Here is a 16,150-nt window from a genome sequence, read left to right on the forward strand (position 1 = left end):
TGCTAGTTGAATCTTACTGCTATACTGATGAAAGAACAGTGTCTGCCACTGCACTTGAGGGCAGCAGGTTAGCGTAGTGGGTACAGGGCACCCACAGCTCTGACCACTTCCTGCACCTTGGCATCTGCTGCCTGAGGCAGATGCCTGTCTCTATGACACTCAGAACTTCTTAGACCTCTGAGAAGCTGGCGAGTCGTTTGTGGCCATGGGAATGGTGATGCCGGCCCATAGAGGAACTGAGCACATGTGTCAACTGAACCACTTACTTATTACAGATTTATATACCCAGTAGAATGCTGTGGTCTTCAGGAGAGTTTGTCGTGTGAATGCCAAAGATCTCAGGAACCCAACCTGAAGGAGTTCAAAGCAGGGCTTTTAGTGTAGCTGCTCCTTTCCTGTGGAATAGCTAGCAGCCCTGCAGAGATACAACAGACACCCACAATCTGTACTTTCTGAAAAAAATTCAAGGCATTTTTGTTCTGGCAGGGTTTCCCAGGTGGATAAATGGGTCTTTACCTCAGGAGTCCACTTGTTAGGTTTTTAGTCTTGTTTTAATGGTGTTTTCTGCTTCTGTTTTTTTAAATATCTTACATGTGAATTGCCTTGAGGCAGTGGTTTAGAAGGCAATTCACAAATTAATGATAATTTGATGATGATAATGATACAGAAAAGGGTTGATTATTTTCTGTAGCATGACATCATAGCTAGCAAAAGACTGAGTCAGTTGCAAGCCATTACTCTGTTTTGGACTTGCTTATACAAAGGCTGGTAGCAACCTATTCACTGTGTCTGAAATTGTTTGTGAGGTTGCCTTGAAAGAAGTTTTGTTTTGGTGTGTGTGTGTGTGTGTGTGTGTGCAAAATGTTTAAGTTGAACGTGCAGCTGAGACCGAAATATAACTGTCTAGTAAAACAACACCAACACAGTTTTAGCCAAGATATCTGCTTTTACGTGTAGGATATTTATTCCACTGCTATATAATACCATGCATATATTTATATTTCCTTCACACCACTTATCCATCTCAATGTGCTCTGTATCAGATGTTGTGTTGTACAGCCATGGCAAATGCCACAACCCATTGAGGGTGCTTCTCTATGGAACTCTGTCTGCACCACCCTTCCTATCTTCCTCATTTGACTTTCCTTAGCTGGAATGCGTTCTTCAACTGTGATTATGTCTCTAGCTTTCCTGAATGGAGGGTGGGCAGATGTGGGTTTATAGAGGCCTCTGACTTTTGCATGGCTGGAATATAGCCTATTGTGCAAAGCCCCCATGCATCTTGTGCAGGCATAGGCAAACTTGGCCCTCCAGATGTTTTGGGACTACAATTCCCATCATCCCTGACCACTGGTCCTGTTAGCTAGGGATGATGGGAGTTGTAGTCCCAAAACATCTGGAGGGCCAGATTTGCCTATGCCTGATCTTGTGCCTTTGGCCCCACCCACAATTCAGAAAGTTGACCGTGAAGGTCTTTGGCCCTTAGGCTGAAAATTGTATCTGAAGCAGCATCTCCACCCCATCGATCTACCTGGACACTGAGGTCCAGTGCAAAGGGCCTTCTGGCAGTTCCCTCATTATGAGAAGCCAAGCTACAGGGAACCAGACAGAGGGCCTTCTCGGTAGTAGCACCCATCCTGTGGAATGCCCTCCCACCAGATGTCAAAGAGAACAACAACTACCAGACTTTTAGAAGACATCTTAAGGCAGCCCTGTTTAGGGAAGCTTTTAATGTCTGGTGAATTATTGTATTTTAATATTGTGTTGGAAGCCACCCAGAGTGGCTGGGGGGGGCAGCCAGATGGGCGGGGTATAAATAATAAAATTATTATTATTATTATTATTATTATTATTATTATTATTATTATTATTATAGTGTGACATCATATCCAACACTGGATCGATCCCATCAGAAGCTGTTGCTTGAAGTTTTCCAGTTAACAGTAGAATTTCTAATAAAACGATGTGTCTCTGTAACTGTTTACAGAGTTGTCCAGAAGAAAATGGAGGTTTTTTGGAGGGGGGGGCAGTAGTGGAGTAAAAAAAGTGCATCAATGAATACTGTATGTTCATGAATAACTGGGCCTGGAAGCCATAAGTCTATATCCAGAGCACTCATTCCGTTAGTGCAAGTATTTTTTTTTTGCTTGTGACACAAACTCCCTCCGCTCTCACTCTCCTATGCGTGCCTCACACCCTCTCCAAATCTGTACTGGGGAGTTGTGGGAACCCCACAACAGACTTAGAGGATGCTGCGGAGTTCCATTGCACTATCATAAACCCTTGTGCCAATGAAGTGAGTTACCTAGCACTATATTGGGTACAACCCATAGCTTTTGGGGGGGGGTGTGGTTATGATGCGGTATTGGCACATTGGGGTGTAAACTTTTATGTGCAGGAAAATTGTATTGCAATATAATATTGCAATAGTGCATATAATTTTACATCTTCTCCACACCACTTCTCTATCTCAGCATAGCTTTGTAGCGGAGGTTGCACTTCACACAACCCTTGGCAGATGCTAGCAGGCCATGCCTTTTATTCTACCGAATGGACAGGGAATTTGCTGTTGCCATCATTCTTCTTCTCTGGGTGCTGCTGCCAAGCTTACGGGTAAATAAACCCGGCATTTCCATCAAATGGAATTAAAGCGGTATGTGTGCTTGAGGAACATTCTAAATCCTCACCTTCTCCTTTCCTTTCTTGTCTTTTTCTCCCTCCCCCTTCCTTTTTCTTGGCTTTGTTCTTTGCCAAGTGTAACTAACCGCTCTGAAAATGTACTTCTTAAAGCTCTGCGATATTAAGTGGTGGGGGAGCAGCAAAGTGGAGAGCATGACGGCAATGAATAGTCAAAATGGTCCTCTATGGTTGTCCAAAGTCTTTTGTGGAGCAGCAAACACCTGCTCCCCCGTACTTCTTCTTCCCTGCATGGATTCAGACAGTGGCTAGCCATGCGGTCTCCAATTACAAGGAGGTGGTTTTGATCACACAGTAATGTTATTGTCTGTAGCCCCTTAAGCATGTTTAAACTACCATTTCTCCTCGGAGGAAGTAATCCTGGGCTTAGAGTGTGAGTGAATGGAGGTTACAATGGATGACCAAGAGGCTACATGAAGTGCTGCACAATATGCAGCTGATAATACCTGCATAGTTCAAAAGAAATTAAAAGACAAAAAACAGCAAGAGCTTCTAGAGAGTATTAGGAACAAAGAGAAACAATTATGCAAGACGCCAGACAATGCAGAGATCAAGAGGGATATCAAAATTCTACATTCACAATACGCAATGATAGTTAATGAAGAGATGGAGTGGAAACTAAGATATTTAAAGCAAAAGTTTTTTGAACAAGCCAACAAACCAGGGAAGCTACTCGCCTGGCAATTAAAAAAAAGAGAGGCAGAGAAAATTATAAATAGAATCAAAGTAGATGGGGAAATAATAACTGACCCAAAGGAGATAGAAAAAAGATTTGAAAATTTTTACAGAAAATTGACTTCCGGCGGCTGGCGCAATCATGGATGGTCGTGGGTTGCTTCGGCTGCGAGGCACCCAGTTCATCCCGGGGGTTAGGAGCTCCGCTACCGCATAGCGGGCTCCAGTTGGGGCACGGGAAGAGCGTCCCGTGCCCTGGGCTCCCCGGCTGTGCCCATTGTGCTCCGAACCCTTCCCCCGCACCCCCTGTAAAGGGGGAGTGGGGGTGAAGGGACCACGGAGCCGGGCCTTAGGGGAAATGCCCCAACCGGGATGTTTACATGCGGCGGCAAAGTCCGTGATGAGCGTCTCTGTTCTACCTATCATTAAGGAGTTGCTAAGAAACCAGAAGCTGTGAGTAATTGACTGACTCTTTGTATTCCGGGAAAGCTCTGGGATTAAGAGAAGAAAGGCAGCCCGCCTCTCTCCCTTCGGGTGGTGAAAGAAATTAACTCTTTAAGTGACTGCTGCTACAACAATCAATTGAAAGTACTTGGAATTTGAAAGCTGAGTCTGTTGAGATCTCCTTTTGGGGGTTAACTGAGGAAAAAATATCTCCATTTGAAGTTTTGGTCTTTATACTCCGGCATTGGAAGAAATGGCGACGTTTCGGACTTGCGTAGGAAAAAATTCAGACAAAGGAAGGAAAAGACAGGAAATGCAATCTGATACCCACTTCCCCCCGAAGATGCTGGACTTTGCATTTATGTTGGCACTGAAGGACTGGGAGGAGGAGGAAAAGCTTACTGTCTTTCAACTGGAACTGCTTGATCGAAAACTAAGAGCCTTGAGTGCGATTTTAAATGGAAAGAATTTGTTTTCCACAGAGGAGGCTTTTCGAAAGTTTTACTCAATGGAAACAGACTTTTGCAAAGAGTTGGAAGATGTGCTGCAAGGATGGTTTGAGATGGCTGAGCAAATCCGTCTGGAACAGGAGCCGAGTTCAGGGGGTGGCAGTAACCCTGGAACGGAAAGATTTTTAATATCCAGACTTCGAGGTGGCAGCTCGGGGTCGAGGGACATAGAATTAAGATTTCTACAAGAAGAAGAAGTATGCTACAAAGACACGGAGAAACTCAGATTGGAGAGGGCGAACATCTTGGAGCTCGATGCAGGGTTTGTTGTGGTTGCAACCAGGATCTGTGGACACTCAGAAGAATACAATAGGAGATCCGGTTCTGGTGAAAGACAGGAGAAGATAATGGACAAAAGGGGAGTGGGCTGAATCAATTAAAATATAACATAGATGGTCTGCCATGATATCCGAAATCGGAGTGTGAAGTCTGTTAATTACAAGTTTATTTTAAATAAGTAAGGAGATATTGAATCTAAGTTAAAAGCAGCATGATAAATGATAGAAGAAATAAGTCTAGCTGTAAGAATATTTGGTTAAGTTTTAGGTTATAATGCAAAGATTAAGATAAAGGTGTTTTTTCCTTTTTTTAAGTAATGCTAAATTTTTATAGAGAAAAGTTGTTAAGGAAATAGTGTATTGTTTTAAAACCGAAGGTGTACAGGCGGGGGAAGTCAAACGTCAAGATTTGGAACTAGAATTTTTTTTTTTAGTAAGGTATACAGACAAGAAGAAGAATCCTGACATTATGTGTATTTGTATTTGTTTTGATATTTGTAGGTGTGGGGGTTGGGTTTGTGTTATTTTGTGAAAATGTCAATAAATTCTGTTAAAAAAAAAAAAGAAAATTTTTACAGAAAATTGTACAGTGAGGGAAGTGAGACTAGAAGGGAAATAAAGGATTATTTAAAACAGAACTGCCTCCCAAAGCTTACCAAAGAACAAAGAGAGAGGTTAAACACTCCTATAACATCTCACGAACTCCAAGTTGCGATTAAAGAAGCAAAACCAGGGAAGTCCCCTGGACCTGATGGCCTTTCGGCATTATATTATAAAAAACTGGAGGACATCCTTTCGGAACCCCTAAAAAATGTTATGAATAAGATATTGAGAGAGGGAGTAATGCCAGAATCGTGGAGACATAGCTACATAACTCTTATCCCCAAGCAAGGAGCTGATCTGGAAATGATGAATAATTATAGACCGATAGCCCTGTTGAACAATGATTATAAATTGTTTGCTAAGATCTTGGCAGAAAGATAAAAAAAAACACTCCAGTCAATTATCCATGAGAACCAAGCTGGTTTTTTTACCGGGGAGGCATATTTATTCTAACACAAGAAACATCATAAATTTATTGGAATATTTGGAGTTAAGGACGGAGAAACAGGCAGCCTTCATGGCTGTTGATGCCGAAAAAGCTTTCGATAGGGTGTCGTGGAGGTTTATGCTGGAAGTGTTAGATCACATGGATTTTGGAGAAAGATATATAAAGGGGATTGAGGCAATATATTCTAAACAGAGGGCAAAAATTATAATAAATGGCAATACGTCCCAAGAATGCGAGATTAAAAAGGGAGTCAGGCAAGGTTGCCCGCTATCCCCATTATTATTTATTTTAACACTAGAAATTATGTCTAAAAGAATAAGGGAAGAAAAGGATATAAAAGGTATAATGCTGGGGAAGAGAAGCTTTAAGCTCAGGGCTTTCGCGGATGACTTAATCATAACTACGGAGCAACCATGTGAAAGCCTAAGAAAAACCTTGGAAATAATCCAAGATTATGGCAGGGTTTCAGGTTTCAGGCTCAACCTGGAAAAAACTAAATTACTTGTCAAAAACTTATCTAAGATTCAGAGAGAAGAATTGGAAAGGTCAATACAAATTAAAATCTATCCTAGGATAAAATATTTAGGATTATATATAACACCAAAGAATATAAATTTATATAAGGATAATTACTCCAAGTGCTGGGACGAAATCAAAAGACAAATGGAGACATGGAACAGGTTAAATCTCTCTTTCCTAGGTCGTATTGCGGTCATAAAGATGAATGTCTTGCCAAAGCTACTGTTCTTGTTCCAGACGATGCCAATTATGGGTAAAACCAGTAATATCGATAAATGGCAAAAAGAGATATCAAAATTTGTGTGGGGAGGTAAAAGGCCTAGAATTAAACATAAGATATTAATAAAAACAACAGAGGAAGGTGGCTTTGGTTTACCAGATATTAAGCTATATTATGAAGCCGCCTGCTGTTTATGGTTAAGAGATTGGTGCTTGCTACGCAATTGGGAAACTTTAGAGTTAGAAGGATACGACTTACGTTTCGGCTGGCATGCATATTTATACTATGGCAAAACTAAAGTACACAGAGGCTTTACCAATCACATAATAAGGAATGCAATCTATAACGTTTGGAACAAATATAAGAGATACTTCGAAGCGAAAACTCCTAGATGGATTTCCCCCTTGGAGGCTATAGCATTCAAAAGGAAAAACAACGAAATGGGTCAGTGGATTACATATAACATATTGCTAAAGGAGAGAGAAGGGAACCTGGAGCTGAAAAGTTATGAGGAAATCAAAATATACCTCCCAACTTGGTTGGATTACTTCCAGATTAAAGAAAGGTTCAAACAAGACAGGATCACGGGGTTTAGTAAAGAAAGCTCAAGATTTGAAAAAGAAGTTTTAAACAATAAGAACAAGTTGATTTCAAGTTTGTATAAGATATTGTTGAACTGTGAAGTGATGGACGAAATGATAACAGATTCCATGACTAAATGGGCGCAGGATCTGGGGTATCCAATTAACATAGAAGAGTGGGAAAAACTATGGCAGGTTACTCTAAAATTCACGGTAAATTATAACATCAGAGAGAATATGTTAAAGATGGCCCATAGGTGGTACCTCACACCGGCCAGACTTTCTAAAATGTACAAAAGTCTTGCAAATGTGTGCTGGAGGTGTGGAGCAGAGAATGGAGACCTGATGCACATGTGGTGGAGGTGTGTAAAGATTAAAGTCTTTTGGGGACAGGTTTATGAAGAAATTAAAAAGATGATGGCAGTCTCTTTTGTTAAAAAACCAGAAATATTTCTACTCAGTATGGTTGGCAAGGAGATACCGAATAAGTACAAAGAAGTTTTTCTGTATGCGATCGCAGCGGCCAGGATGGTAGTGGCAAGGGGTTGGAAGGATCAAGAAGCACCTAATGTCACTGACTGGCAGGTCAAACTACAAGAATTTGCGGAGTTGGCTTTACTAACACATAACCTAAGAGATAACACCAAGCAGGAATTTGCAGGCAAATGGGAGGTCTACAAAAGATATATGTTGAAATATAATAAGAGTTTTTCTACCATGCCAGCATTCGAGGGATGAAGGGTACAGAAAGAGGTCGTTGAAAGAATGAGGAGCAAGGATATATTTAAGAATGTAGTTGAGAAGTGGTATAAGGGATAGTAAGGGTTTGTAAGCATTCATATTAACCTTTGTTTAAGCTAAAGGGTTTGTCAGGAAGTCGGAAACCATGTCTGGAAAGTTTTTTTTAGTTTTTTAGGTTTTTTTTTTCTTTTCTTTTCTTTTCTTTTTTTCTTGTTTTTCTTTTTTGGAATTTTTAATTTTGTATTAACTTTTTTCTTTTTTTTTCTCTTTTTTTCCCTTATTTCTCAATATCAATATTAATATCGTTATTATTAATATTGTTGTTATTATAACTCAGATTATGTATTACTTTACGATCTTGGTAGTGTGTAAGAGGCGATATACCAATAAGATACAGTGCAAAAATAAGACATGGACAAATATAACTTCATTGTAAATAACTTTATTTTTATTGAAGGGTCGGGGTCTTTTTTTTCCTTTTCTTCTTTCTCTTTGACTGTTGTTTGTCGTATTAGAGTTGTTGGAATTGTGTGTGGAAACCTTAAAGTATGCAAATAAAAATCATTATTGAAAAAAAAAAAAAGATAATACCTGATTAATGGTCAGACGCATCCACCTTCTGTCTAGCCATTGCTGTTGTGAAAACCTGGGAGTGTGTTTTTGTTAGTGCTGCTGCTGCATGGTTTGCTGGTGCAGTAGTTTCACACAGCAGCTTGGTTCAAGTGTTCACCCCTCTCCCACATGATTAGAATCACATGAGGTGGAGAATGGCGAACATGCTCGTTCACCTGTCCCTCTTCTGTATTTTCCAACACTCAGTTCCATCACACTCTACACATTTGGAACATAAGGGGTCAGATAATGGCCCCATTTAGTTCACCACCCTGTTCTCACAGTGGCTGGCCATATGCCTGTGTGAAGCCTGTAAGCTGGACATGAGCAAAACAGCACTCTGCCTACCTTTGTTTCCCAGCAGATGATATTCAGAGGCATAAAGCCTCTGACAGTTGAAGTGGCACATAGTCTAGGGTTGCCCTATGTCTGGGAAAACCCAGACATGCCCTCTTTTGGGGGAAGGGCAACATGCCCATCTGGGTGAATTTTTACATTTTTAAGGAAATGTCTGGGTTTGGGGGGCTTAGCTCAGGCTGTTTTGCACGCTGCAGCTGCTGCCAGCCCGAGCCGGGGAAAGAGGCATGTGGGTGTGGTAGCAGCCCTGCACACCCATGCCCCTCTTTTCCTGACTCAGGCTGGCAGCGGCTCAGGCTGTCCTCTCTTTTTGCTCTTCAAGATATGGCAACCCTAACATAGTCATTGTGGCTACTAGCGATCAATAGCCTTCTCCGTGAATTTTCCCAGTCGTCTTTTTAAGCCAACCAAATTCATGGCTATCACTGTCTCCTATTGGAATGAGTTACATAGTTGAACTATATGCTGTGTGAAGAATTATTTTCATTTCTCTGTCCTGAATCTCCCAACACTCAACTGCATTGGTAGTCCACAAGTTCTAGTGTTGTGAGAGAGGAAGAAAAACTATTTTCTATCCACTTTCTCCATGCCATGTATAATTTAATATATATTGGAACAGTAACTTATACGGTGGACAGCCTGCTCCGCTAGCATAGACTTCCCATGCAACTTAGAACTTTTGCATGATCTTTTTTTTTTTAATTATTAATTAATTTTGTTTAACAAAGAAAGAGAAAAAGGTAACAAAGTATTACAACTGCTACTATATAATATTACTGAATAAAATTTAACACCCCACATAGTCGTATCTGTGTCTTATTGTCTATATCTTAAGAGAAAACTAAAGGTAATTTTTTTTTTTTAGAAAAATGAAAAATAAAATCAGCCAGGCATATAATTAGATAATCCATACATCCACTTACTTATACATACCTATATATGCCTAGACTCTCTTACCTACGTATACATAACAAACTTTTGCATGATCTAGAATCTAGATTGTAAACTGTGCAGGGAAGGTAACCATTGGGTGCTGATTCATGAGAATGGTCCTGAGTGCATTTTCTCTTTCCATGGACCTGCCAGGTGGTTGGAACTCCATCCTCCTCCACCAGGTCATCCCTCTCCAGGTCAGACAAGGTCTGGGCATCACCTGATTGCTCAGGGCTTTGCAGAATGTGGGAGAAATTAATTCAGGTCCCATTTTAGTGTGAAATCCACACTTCCAAAACAAATACACAAGCTGAAAGCCTGATCTCCTTCAGCATTCACACTGAATTTTGCGATGCAGTTGTCCATGTAAAGAATGTGAACAGAAATGTATATAATAACAAAAAGTGCATGAAAAATGCATATATCTGTAAAGATAACAAAAATGCAAACTTGCATATACAAGGCAAGCTTTCATTTAAAAATTGTACGTTAGGAGAAATGTGCATGGAAGTGTACACGAATTTCATGCAAAGTTGCTTAACAAAATCACAATTGTGCATAAATGGGGTGAACCAATCCTCAGACTGAAAAAATGAGAGAAATAGGAATGGATGGATCCACCCATCCTGACTCTCAGGGATTCTCTTAACTTGGCGATGACAATGCCCTTCTCATTCCTTTTTCCTCTTCCTCCCTTTCTAGGTGTACCGTGGATGACAGGGTGACGCGAGTAGCTTGGCTGAACCGCAGCACTATCCTTTATGCTGGAAATGATAAGTGGTCAATAGATGATCGGGTGGTTATCCTCACGAACACCAAAACCCAGTACAGTATCAAGATCCATAACGTGGACATATATGACGAAGGCCCTTACACCTGCTCTGTACAAACAGACAATCATCCAAAGACATCACGAGTCCATCTTATTGTGCAAGGTAAGATTTGGCAAAGGTGGCTAAGAAGAAAGACCTTTTTACGTGGGCAGTTTCCTAGGCTTCAAATGGATGCTTTTGCTGATAATGCTTGGGTAGTTAGGAATCCCAGAGCTTGTTCTGATCGTCTTGTTGCTCAGTAGCTGAGCTTCTGGATCTCATCTTGTACTTTGTCATTTGGAAATGAGTGATGTCTGCTGTCTTGGGGCGCATTCAGATGTGGGGAACATTGCATTAATTTCCTGATCATTATCCTAGGGCTTCTGCCCTGTTTTCTGATGTTCCTTTCACACTGCAGTACCTGTTGTGCAACTGTAGGTTTTTGCCCACCCTTTTTGCACACGTGTGCTTCTGTTCCCCCATGAAAATGACAGGAAAGAACTGTATGCTGGTATACCACCCCAGATATCATCACTTTACTTTCACGGTTTCCCAAATAATACAGAAATGAGTGCTGAACATGCATTATATCCCATAGCTTTTCCAGAAGGGGCTGTTACATCATGTGAAAGCCCAAATATAATATGAACAATATTTGTCAGGAAATGGAACCAACTAGGTTGCAGCCTAGGTTAAAAAGGACCCCTGACAGTTAAGTCCAGTCGCAGACGACTCTGGGGTTGCGACGCTCATCTCGCTTTACAGGCCAAGGGAGCTGGTGTTTGTCCATAGACAGCTTTCCAAGATCATGTGGCCAGCACGACTAAGCCGCTTCTGGTGCAACGGAACACCAAAACCAGAGCATCGCATGGAAACACCATTTACCTTCTTGCCAGAGCGGTACCTATTTATCTACTTGCACTTTTTGGCATGCTTTTGAACTGCTAGGTTGGCAGGAGCTGGGACTGAGCAACGGGAGCTCACCCCGTCACAGGGGTTTGAACTGCTGACCTTCTGATCGGCATGCCCGAGAGGCTCGGTGGTTTAGACCACAGCGCCACCCACACATCTATTAATTCCCATGAATAGGAGTTGAATTCCAGGAGTGAAAAAAGGAGCATGATAGCCATAGCTGATGCAGTGCAAACACCCCAGCAAGCATGCTGGATCAGCTCTGTACATGCATTTGCACCACATCCAACTTGTCACTGCCTTGCTCCTCTACCTCCTGGTAAGCAGCAGTGGTGCAACTAACAAGAGGTCAAGTGAGCAGCATCCCCAGCTCTCCAAAGCTGCTCCTCCTGTTGAAGACTAATCGCATGTTTCCGTCTGTACAGTTTCATTGAAAGAATCCAGATGTGTCATTAGTTTCCCAGCTGTAAATATTTGCATTGGCATGCCCAGTGGAGGCTGGTCCACGAGGGCAAACAGATGCCCCACCATCTTTGGTCTGGATTCTTCCAAGCTCACCTGCCTCTGCTTTCGTTTCCTTAGTTTCAGGGTTGCCCTTGTAGAACTCAGCAGGAAGAAGGATGGGGATGGAAGTAAAATAACTTCACTCTGTCGTTGGCTGTGCCTGTCATTGCCTCTGGTGCCACCTACTGTTGGCCTCCCTGACTTACAACTTAGCAGTCCTGATGGGCACCAGATGTCACTGGGCATGTCAATATACGAGTCACATCGCTGTATTCCAGAATAATATAATATATATATTTTAACACTGTTGTAGCATAACAGTTGTGTAGGGGAGGGAGAAGAGGTAATATGCCAACATGTTTCTGAAACACAGATGAAGTCTACTCTGTGCTTTGGGTAGCACTAATACAATATTTTGTTCTTTTATTCTTGCTTGCCACTTTAGGCGAGTAATTGTGGGAAGCTGGGTAAAAATAAACATGTTATTGAAAAGGCTGCGATCCTAGCCTCACTTGCCTTGGAATAAGCACTACTGAACTCAGTTGGGGCTTACTCCCGAGTAGACATGGTTAGGATTGCAATGTAAGATTTTCTTGCAGCAGGAAGCACTCCAGCAACATAAGGAGATATGCTGTAGCACCCCCCACTTCTTTAATAATCCTTGGAATGGAAGGGACAACATCTCCAGTGGGAGCTAAGAATATAGCTATACTTGCTGCCTTTCTAGTGTCTGTCTATATTTTATTGAGTTGTGAATACAGAGACATGTTTCCTCCCTTTCTCCTGACTGAGATGTAGATAGATCCTTTAAAAAAAATATTTAAAAATCTGCCAGGACACCTTTTCCTTCTTCCCTAGAGTCTTTGTCTGAGCCAGTACTGTGACAGTCAAACCTCAAGCACATATGCTTACGCAAATTGGTTTAAGATACATATTTCTATCTCTCCTCCCCTCCCACCACACTGAAAACATCTCTTAAAATCATGATGCAATGAGACTGTAGGGGTTAGCTGGTGCATATTTTGGAAATACTTTGGGTGCTGGAAATGTTTTAATAATAATAATAATAATAATAATAATAATAATAATAATAATAATAATAATAATAGTAGTACAAACAGTCTGTCTGAGTTCTTCCTTTCTTGCCTGGTATAAGAGCTCAAGTTCCAAAGGAAAAGAGAGATCTCTAAATATGGAGAGGGATGCCGCAGAGCCACCTTAGTGGCCTTGACAGCAGAATTATCTTCTTTGGGGAAAATACAGTGCCAAAATAAAAGAACTGTCAGGTACTGTAGAGGAAGACTCAAACAGAACGAGGCTATCACTTTCTGGAGGAGAGAAGACAGATTGTGTAAGTATGTCAAAGTCATTGCAGGCCATAAAGGGCTTTTGGCAGAGAACTTCAAGGGGGAATTGCTGCGAGTGAGCTGCCTTTGCGTAACGCAAGCTGTTGAGGAGAGAAAGAGGGAGTACCCAGGCCTTTCCCGACAGAAGCATCTCGGAGTTTCTACATCAAGTGGCACATCAACAGGAGGAGGAAGCCCAGAGCATGTCCCCGTTTTTTGAGGAAGTTCGACTGAAAGAGAATGTTTGATCCCACAGGGAAGGCTCAGAATGGCTTTTGCTGCTGTGCCTATGAGATGATGGCGGCAATGATATGGAATATGCTCAACAGTTCTGAATTTAACCCCCAAAACAGAAGAAGCTGCTCACACTCCACACCATTTAAAAACAACAACAACTGGGTTCAGGCAGTCTAAATTCCGTGCTGAGAAAAATCCTGCAACTTGCATAGATTGAATTCTGCTGCCTGCATAAATTATGTGAACTTAGTAGGTATGCATATTTTTCTCTCGTTCTCACATTGCCTTAGTTTGGAAATCCCACCCATTATACTGAATTTCAGGAAGGGTTCAATAGAGATAAAACAAACACACTTTGGAGGAGGGAAAGAATGACATTGTGGTTTCAGGTTCCACTCTGACCTCCATGCATTTATTTAAACATCTGAAGAGAAACCTCACATGTGTGTACAATTGTGTGTGCACCAGGAGCTCTCCATGTTATTGCCTTTCCTTTGCAGGGTTTCCAAGTCTGCAAATATGCCTCCATGCACACACGTGTGCATAGGGTTGTCAAGTCAAGAGCATCCCAGACCCTGATATTTCAGGGCCTGAACCTGAGACCTAGGGGTGGCCCCAGTGGTGTCATTAAGCATGACACATTAAGCATTAACCAGAGTTGCTAAAAGTATGTCATTCAAATAATAATAATAATAATAATAATAATAATAATAATAAGTGAGCAATGAAGTCACTGGCTAGAAATTAAGATAGAAACCTAAGCTAAAGGGGGTGTTTGCAGTTCCCAGCTGAAGTAAGGGGGTATTTCTTTCTCACCTGCGTTCTTGCCCACTGGGAGATTCAAGAATGCAGGTGAGAAGGAAAGAGGGGGGCAAGGAGGCAAAGATTTCAGGTCAACCCTGGCAGTCTGGCAACCTAGCAGTATGTACGCCAGTTGTCCACATGCAGTTCATTCACTGGGCATAAGCTGGAGGCGGAGCTTGCCACTTTAACGCCCCTCCGTATGCAAGTATTTTTACCCTTATTGCACCTCTCTGTTAAGAGGCCCCTAAATGGAACTGGAGAAACCCTTACCTCGTGTTTCATCCTTACAAGGGAGAAGCTGTGCTTGGATATCTTCACTTATTCGTATCCAAATGGTTTCCTGGCGGTGGCGGGGAGTTAGTGCTGCTATTGGAAGCCTGCTATTGAGTAGATAGACCTGTGCTTCCCCCCATGCTTAGAGTTGCATAAATAATTGGCACCCGGGGAACGGAGGGTGAACTTTTTTTCTCCCTCACAAATAAATGATTCATAGAGAAAAAATATGCCCAAAGCCGATGGATAAATTATTCACAAGGAATAATGTGACCTGCTCAGCTCATGAGGAGGTCTTGTTTCTCTTTCTCCTTCCCCTGCCCACCCCCCTCAACTCCCAGCCCCCACAGTCTCCAACTGCTAAGCAGAGTTAGGCGTTAAAAGTCCCTCCACCCACTTCATTTAGAAAGTAACTCCAGAGGCCCCGGCTTCTTAGCAACAGCTATCGGCTTTTGTCCAGTCTATAGATTAATTTTTCAGAGTTAGTGTTAGTTCAGGTTAGATAAAGATAATGAAAGTTTCCTAATCCTCTTAAAGAAGATTTATCTGGCTGAGTAGAAAGCTCTCGCAATACAATAACGCATGTATAAAACTGGGGCCTAACCCTCTTCTTTAATTTCAAACAGCTGATGGATATTGATTTTGCAATGAGTAAATCTGAAGGGGGGAGAAATTCCGTGCTTCAACTTCTTTTCCTCCCCCTTTTAAAGAGAGGAAGAGGGGGGCGGGAATTCCACCACACAGACAAAAAGAAACATTAAAATAATTTGTTTTCTCTTTATCTGCATTCCTTTTTGGGGAAAGCAGAAAAATATATTGTCTGTCTGGAGTTTTTTATTTTTTTATTTTTTTGCCAGTAATCTACCATAGTTATCGGAGAAAAACTATCCCCACCCATAAGGGTCATTTATCTAGTTAACTGAGCGAAGATCTAGCAGAAGACTATGGGCAACTACCCATGCATGTTTAGGATTTTGTGAAGGTTTAAAAACTGCCTCTTGTATATATGCTTTGTGTTTGTTGTATATATGCTCATTCAGAGACCATGTTGTGTCTCACACCGCTCTGGTTGATCCACAGACCAAGCAGGTTAGGCAAGAGCTCCCAGTTCCTTGACCACCTTGGCAAGGCAGGTCAACACCACTACCTTGTCCTTCTCACTAGCCATGGAGAATGGGGTTGGTTTAAGTATCGTGAGATCAGATCCTCACCATTGCGACTCTAACAATCCCCCACAGCTTTGGACTTGTGAAGCTAGTCTCAGAAATTTACAGAAACATCAGATGCTCAGACATCATACAAAAGCAGGAAAGTGTTACTATGAGCACAGTGATCAGTGGAGTCTGCCTTTTCTACAATACAAAAATAAAATAAAATGGTACACTGCACATAGACTGAGAACAAAAGGATTCCAGAGTTGAGTTGAGCCACCATTGGAACACAGGCATCTGCCTAATGCTGAGTCAGTCTATTGTTCCCTATAGCTCAGTATTGTCTGCACTGACTGGCAGTGGCTTTTCCCCATGGGGGGGGGTGTATTTCCTAGCCCTGTCTGGAGATGCCAAGGATTGAACTGGGGACCTGCACACAAGAGATGTGCCCAGCCACTGAGCTGCAGCTTAGATAAGGATAAGGGCTGCTTCCC

General features: G+C 41.8%; 1 protein-coding gene across 2 annotated transcripts in view; it reads left to right on the forward strand.

Annotated features, from left to right (window-relative positions):
* Nucleotides 1-16,150, forward strand: part of OPCML (opioid binding protein/cell adhesion molecule like) — a 423,977-nt gene that overhangs the window by 259,492 nt on the left and 148,335 nt on the right. For both annotated transcript variants that reach the window (XM_033171564.1, XM_033171565.1), the window contains exon 2: nucleotides 10,320-10,552. In XM_033171564.1, coding sequence (XP_033027455.1) covers nucleotides 10,320-10,552 — 233 coding nt within the window. The remainder of the gene's footprint in view (nucleotides 1-10,319; nucleotides 10,553-16,150) is intronic.

The sequence above is a fragment of the Lacerta agilis genome, chromosome 15 (assembly GCF_009819535.1).
Source record: "Lacerta agilis isolate rLacAgi1 chromosome 15, rLacAgi1.pri, whole genome shotgun sequence".
Lineage (NCBI taxonomy): Eukaryota > Metazoa > Chordata > Lepidosauria > Squamata > Lacertidae > Lacerta > Lacerta agilis.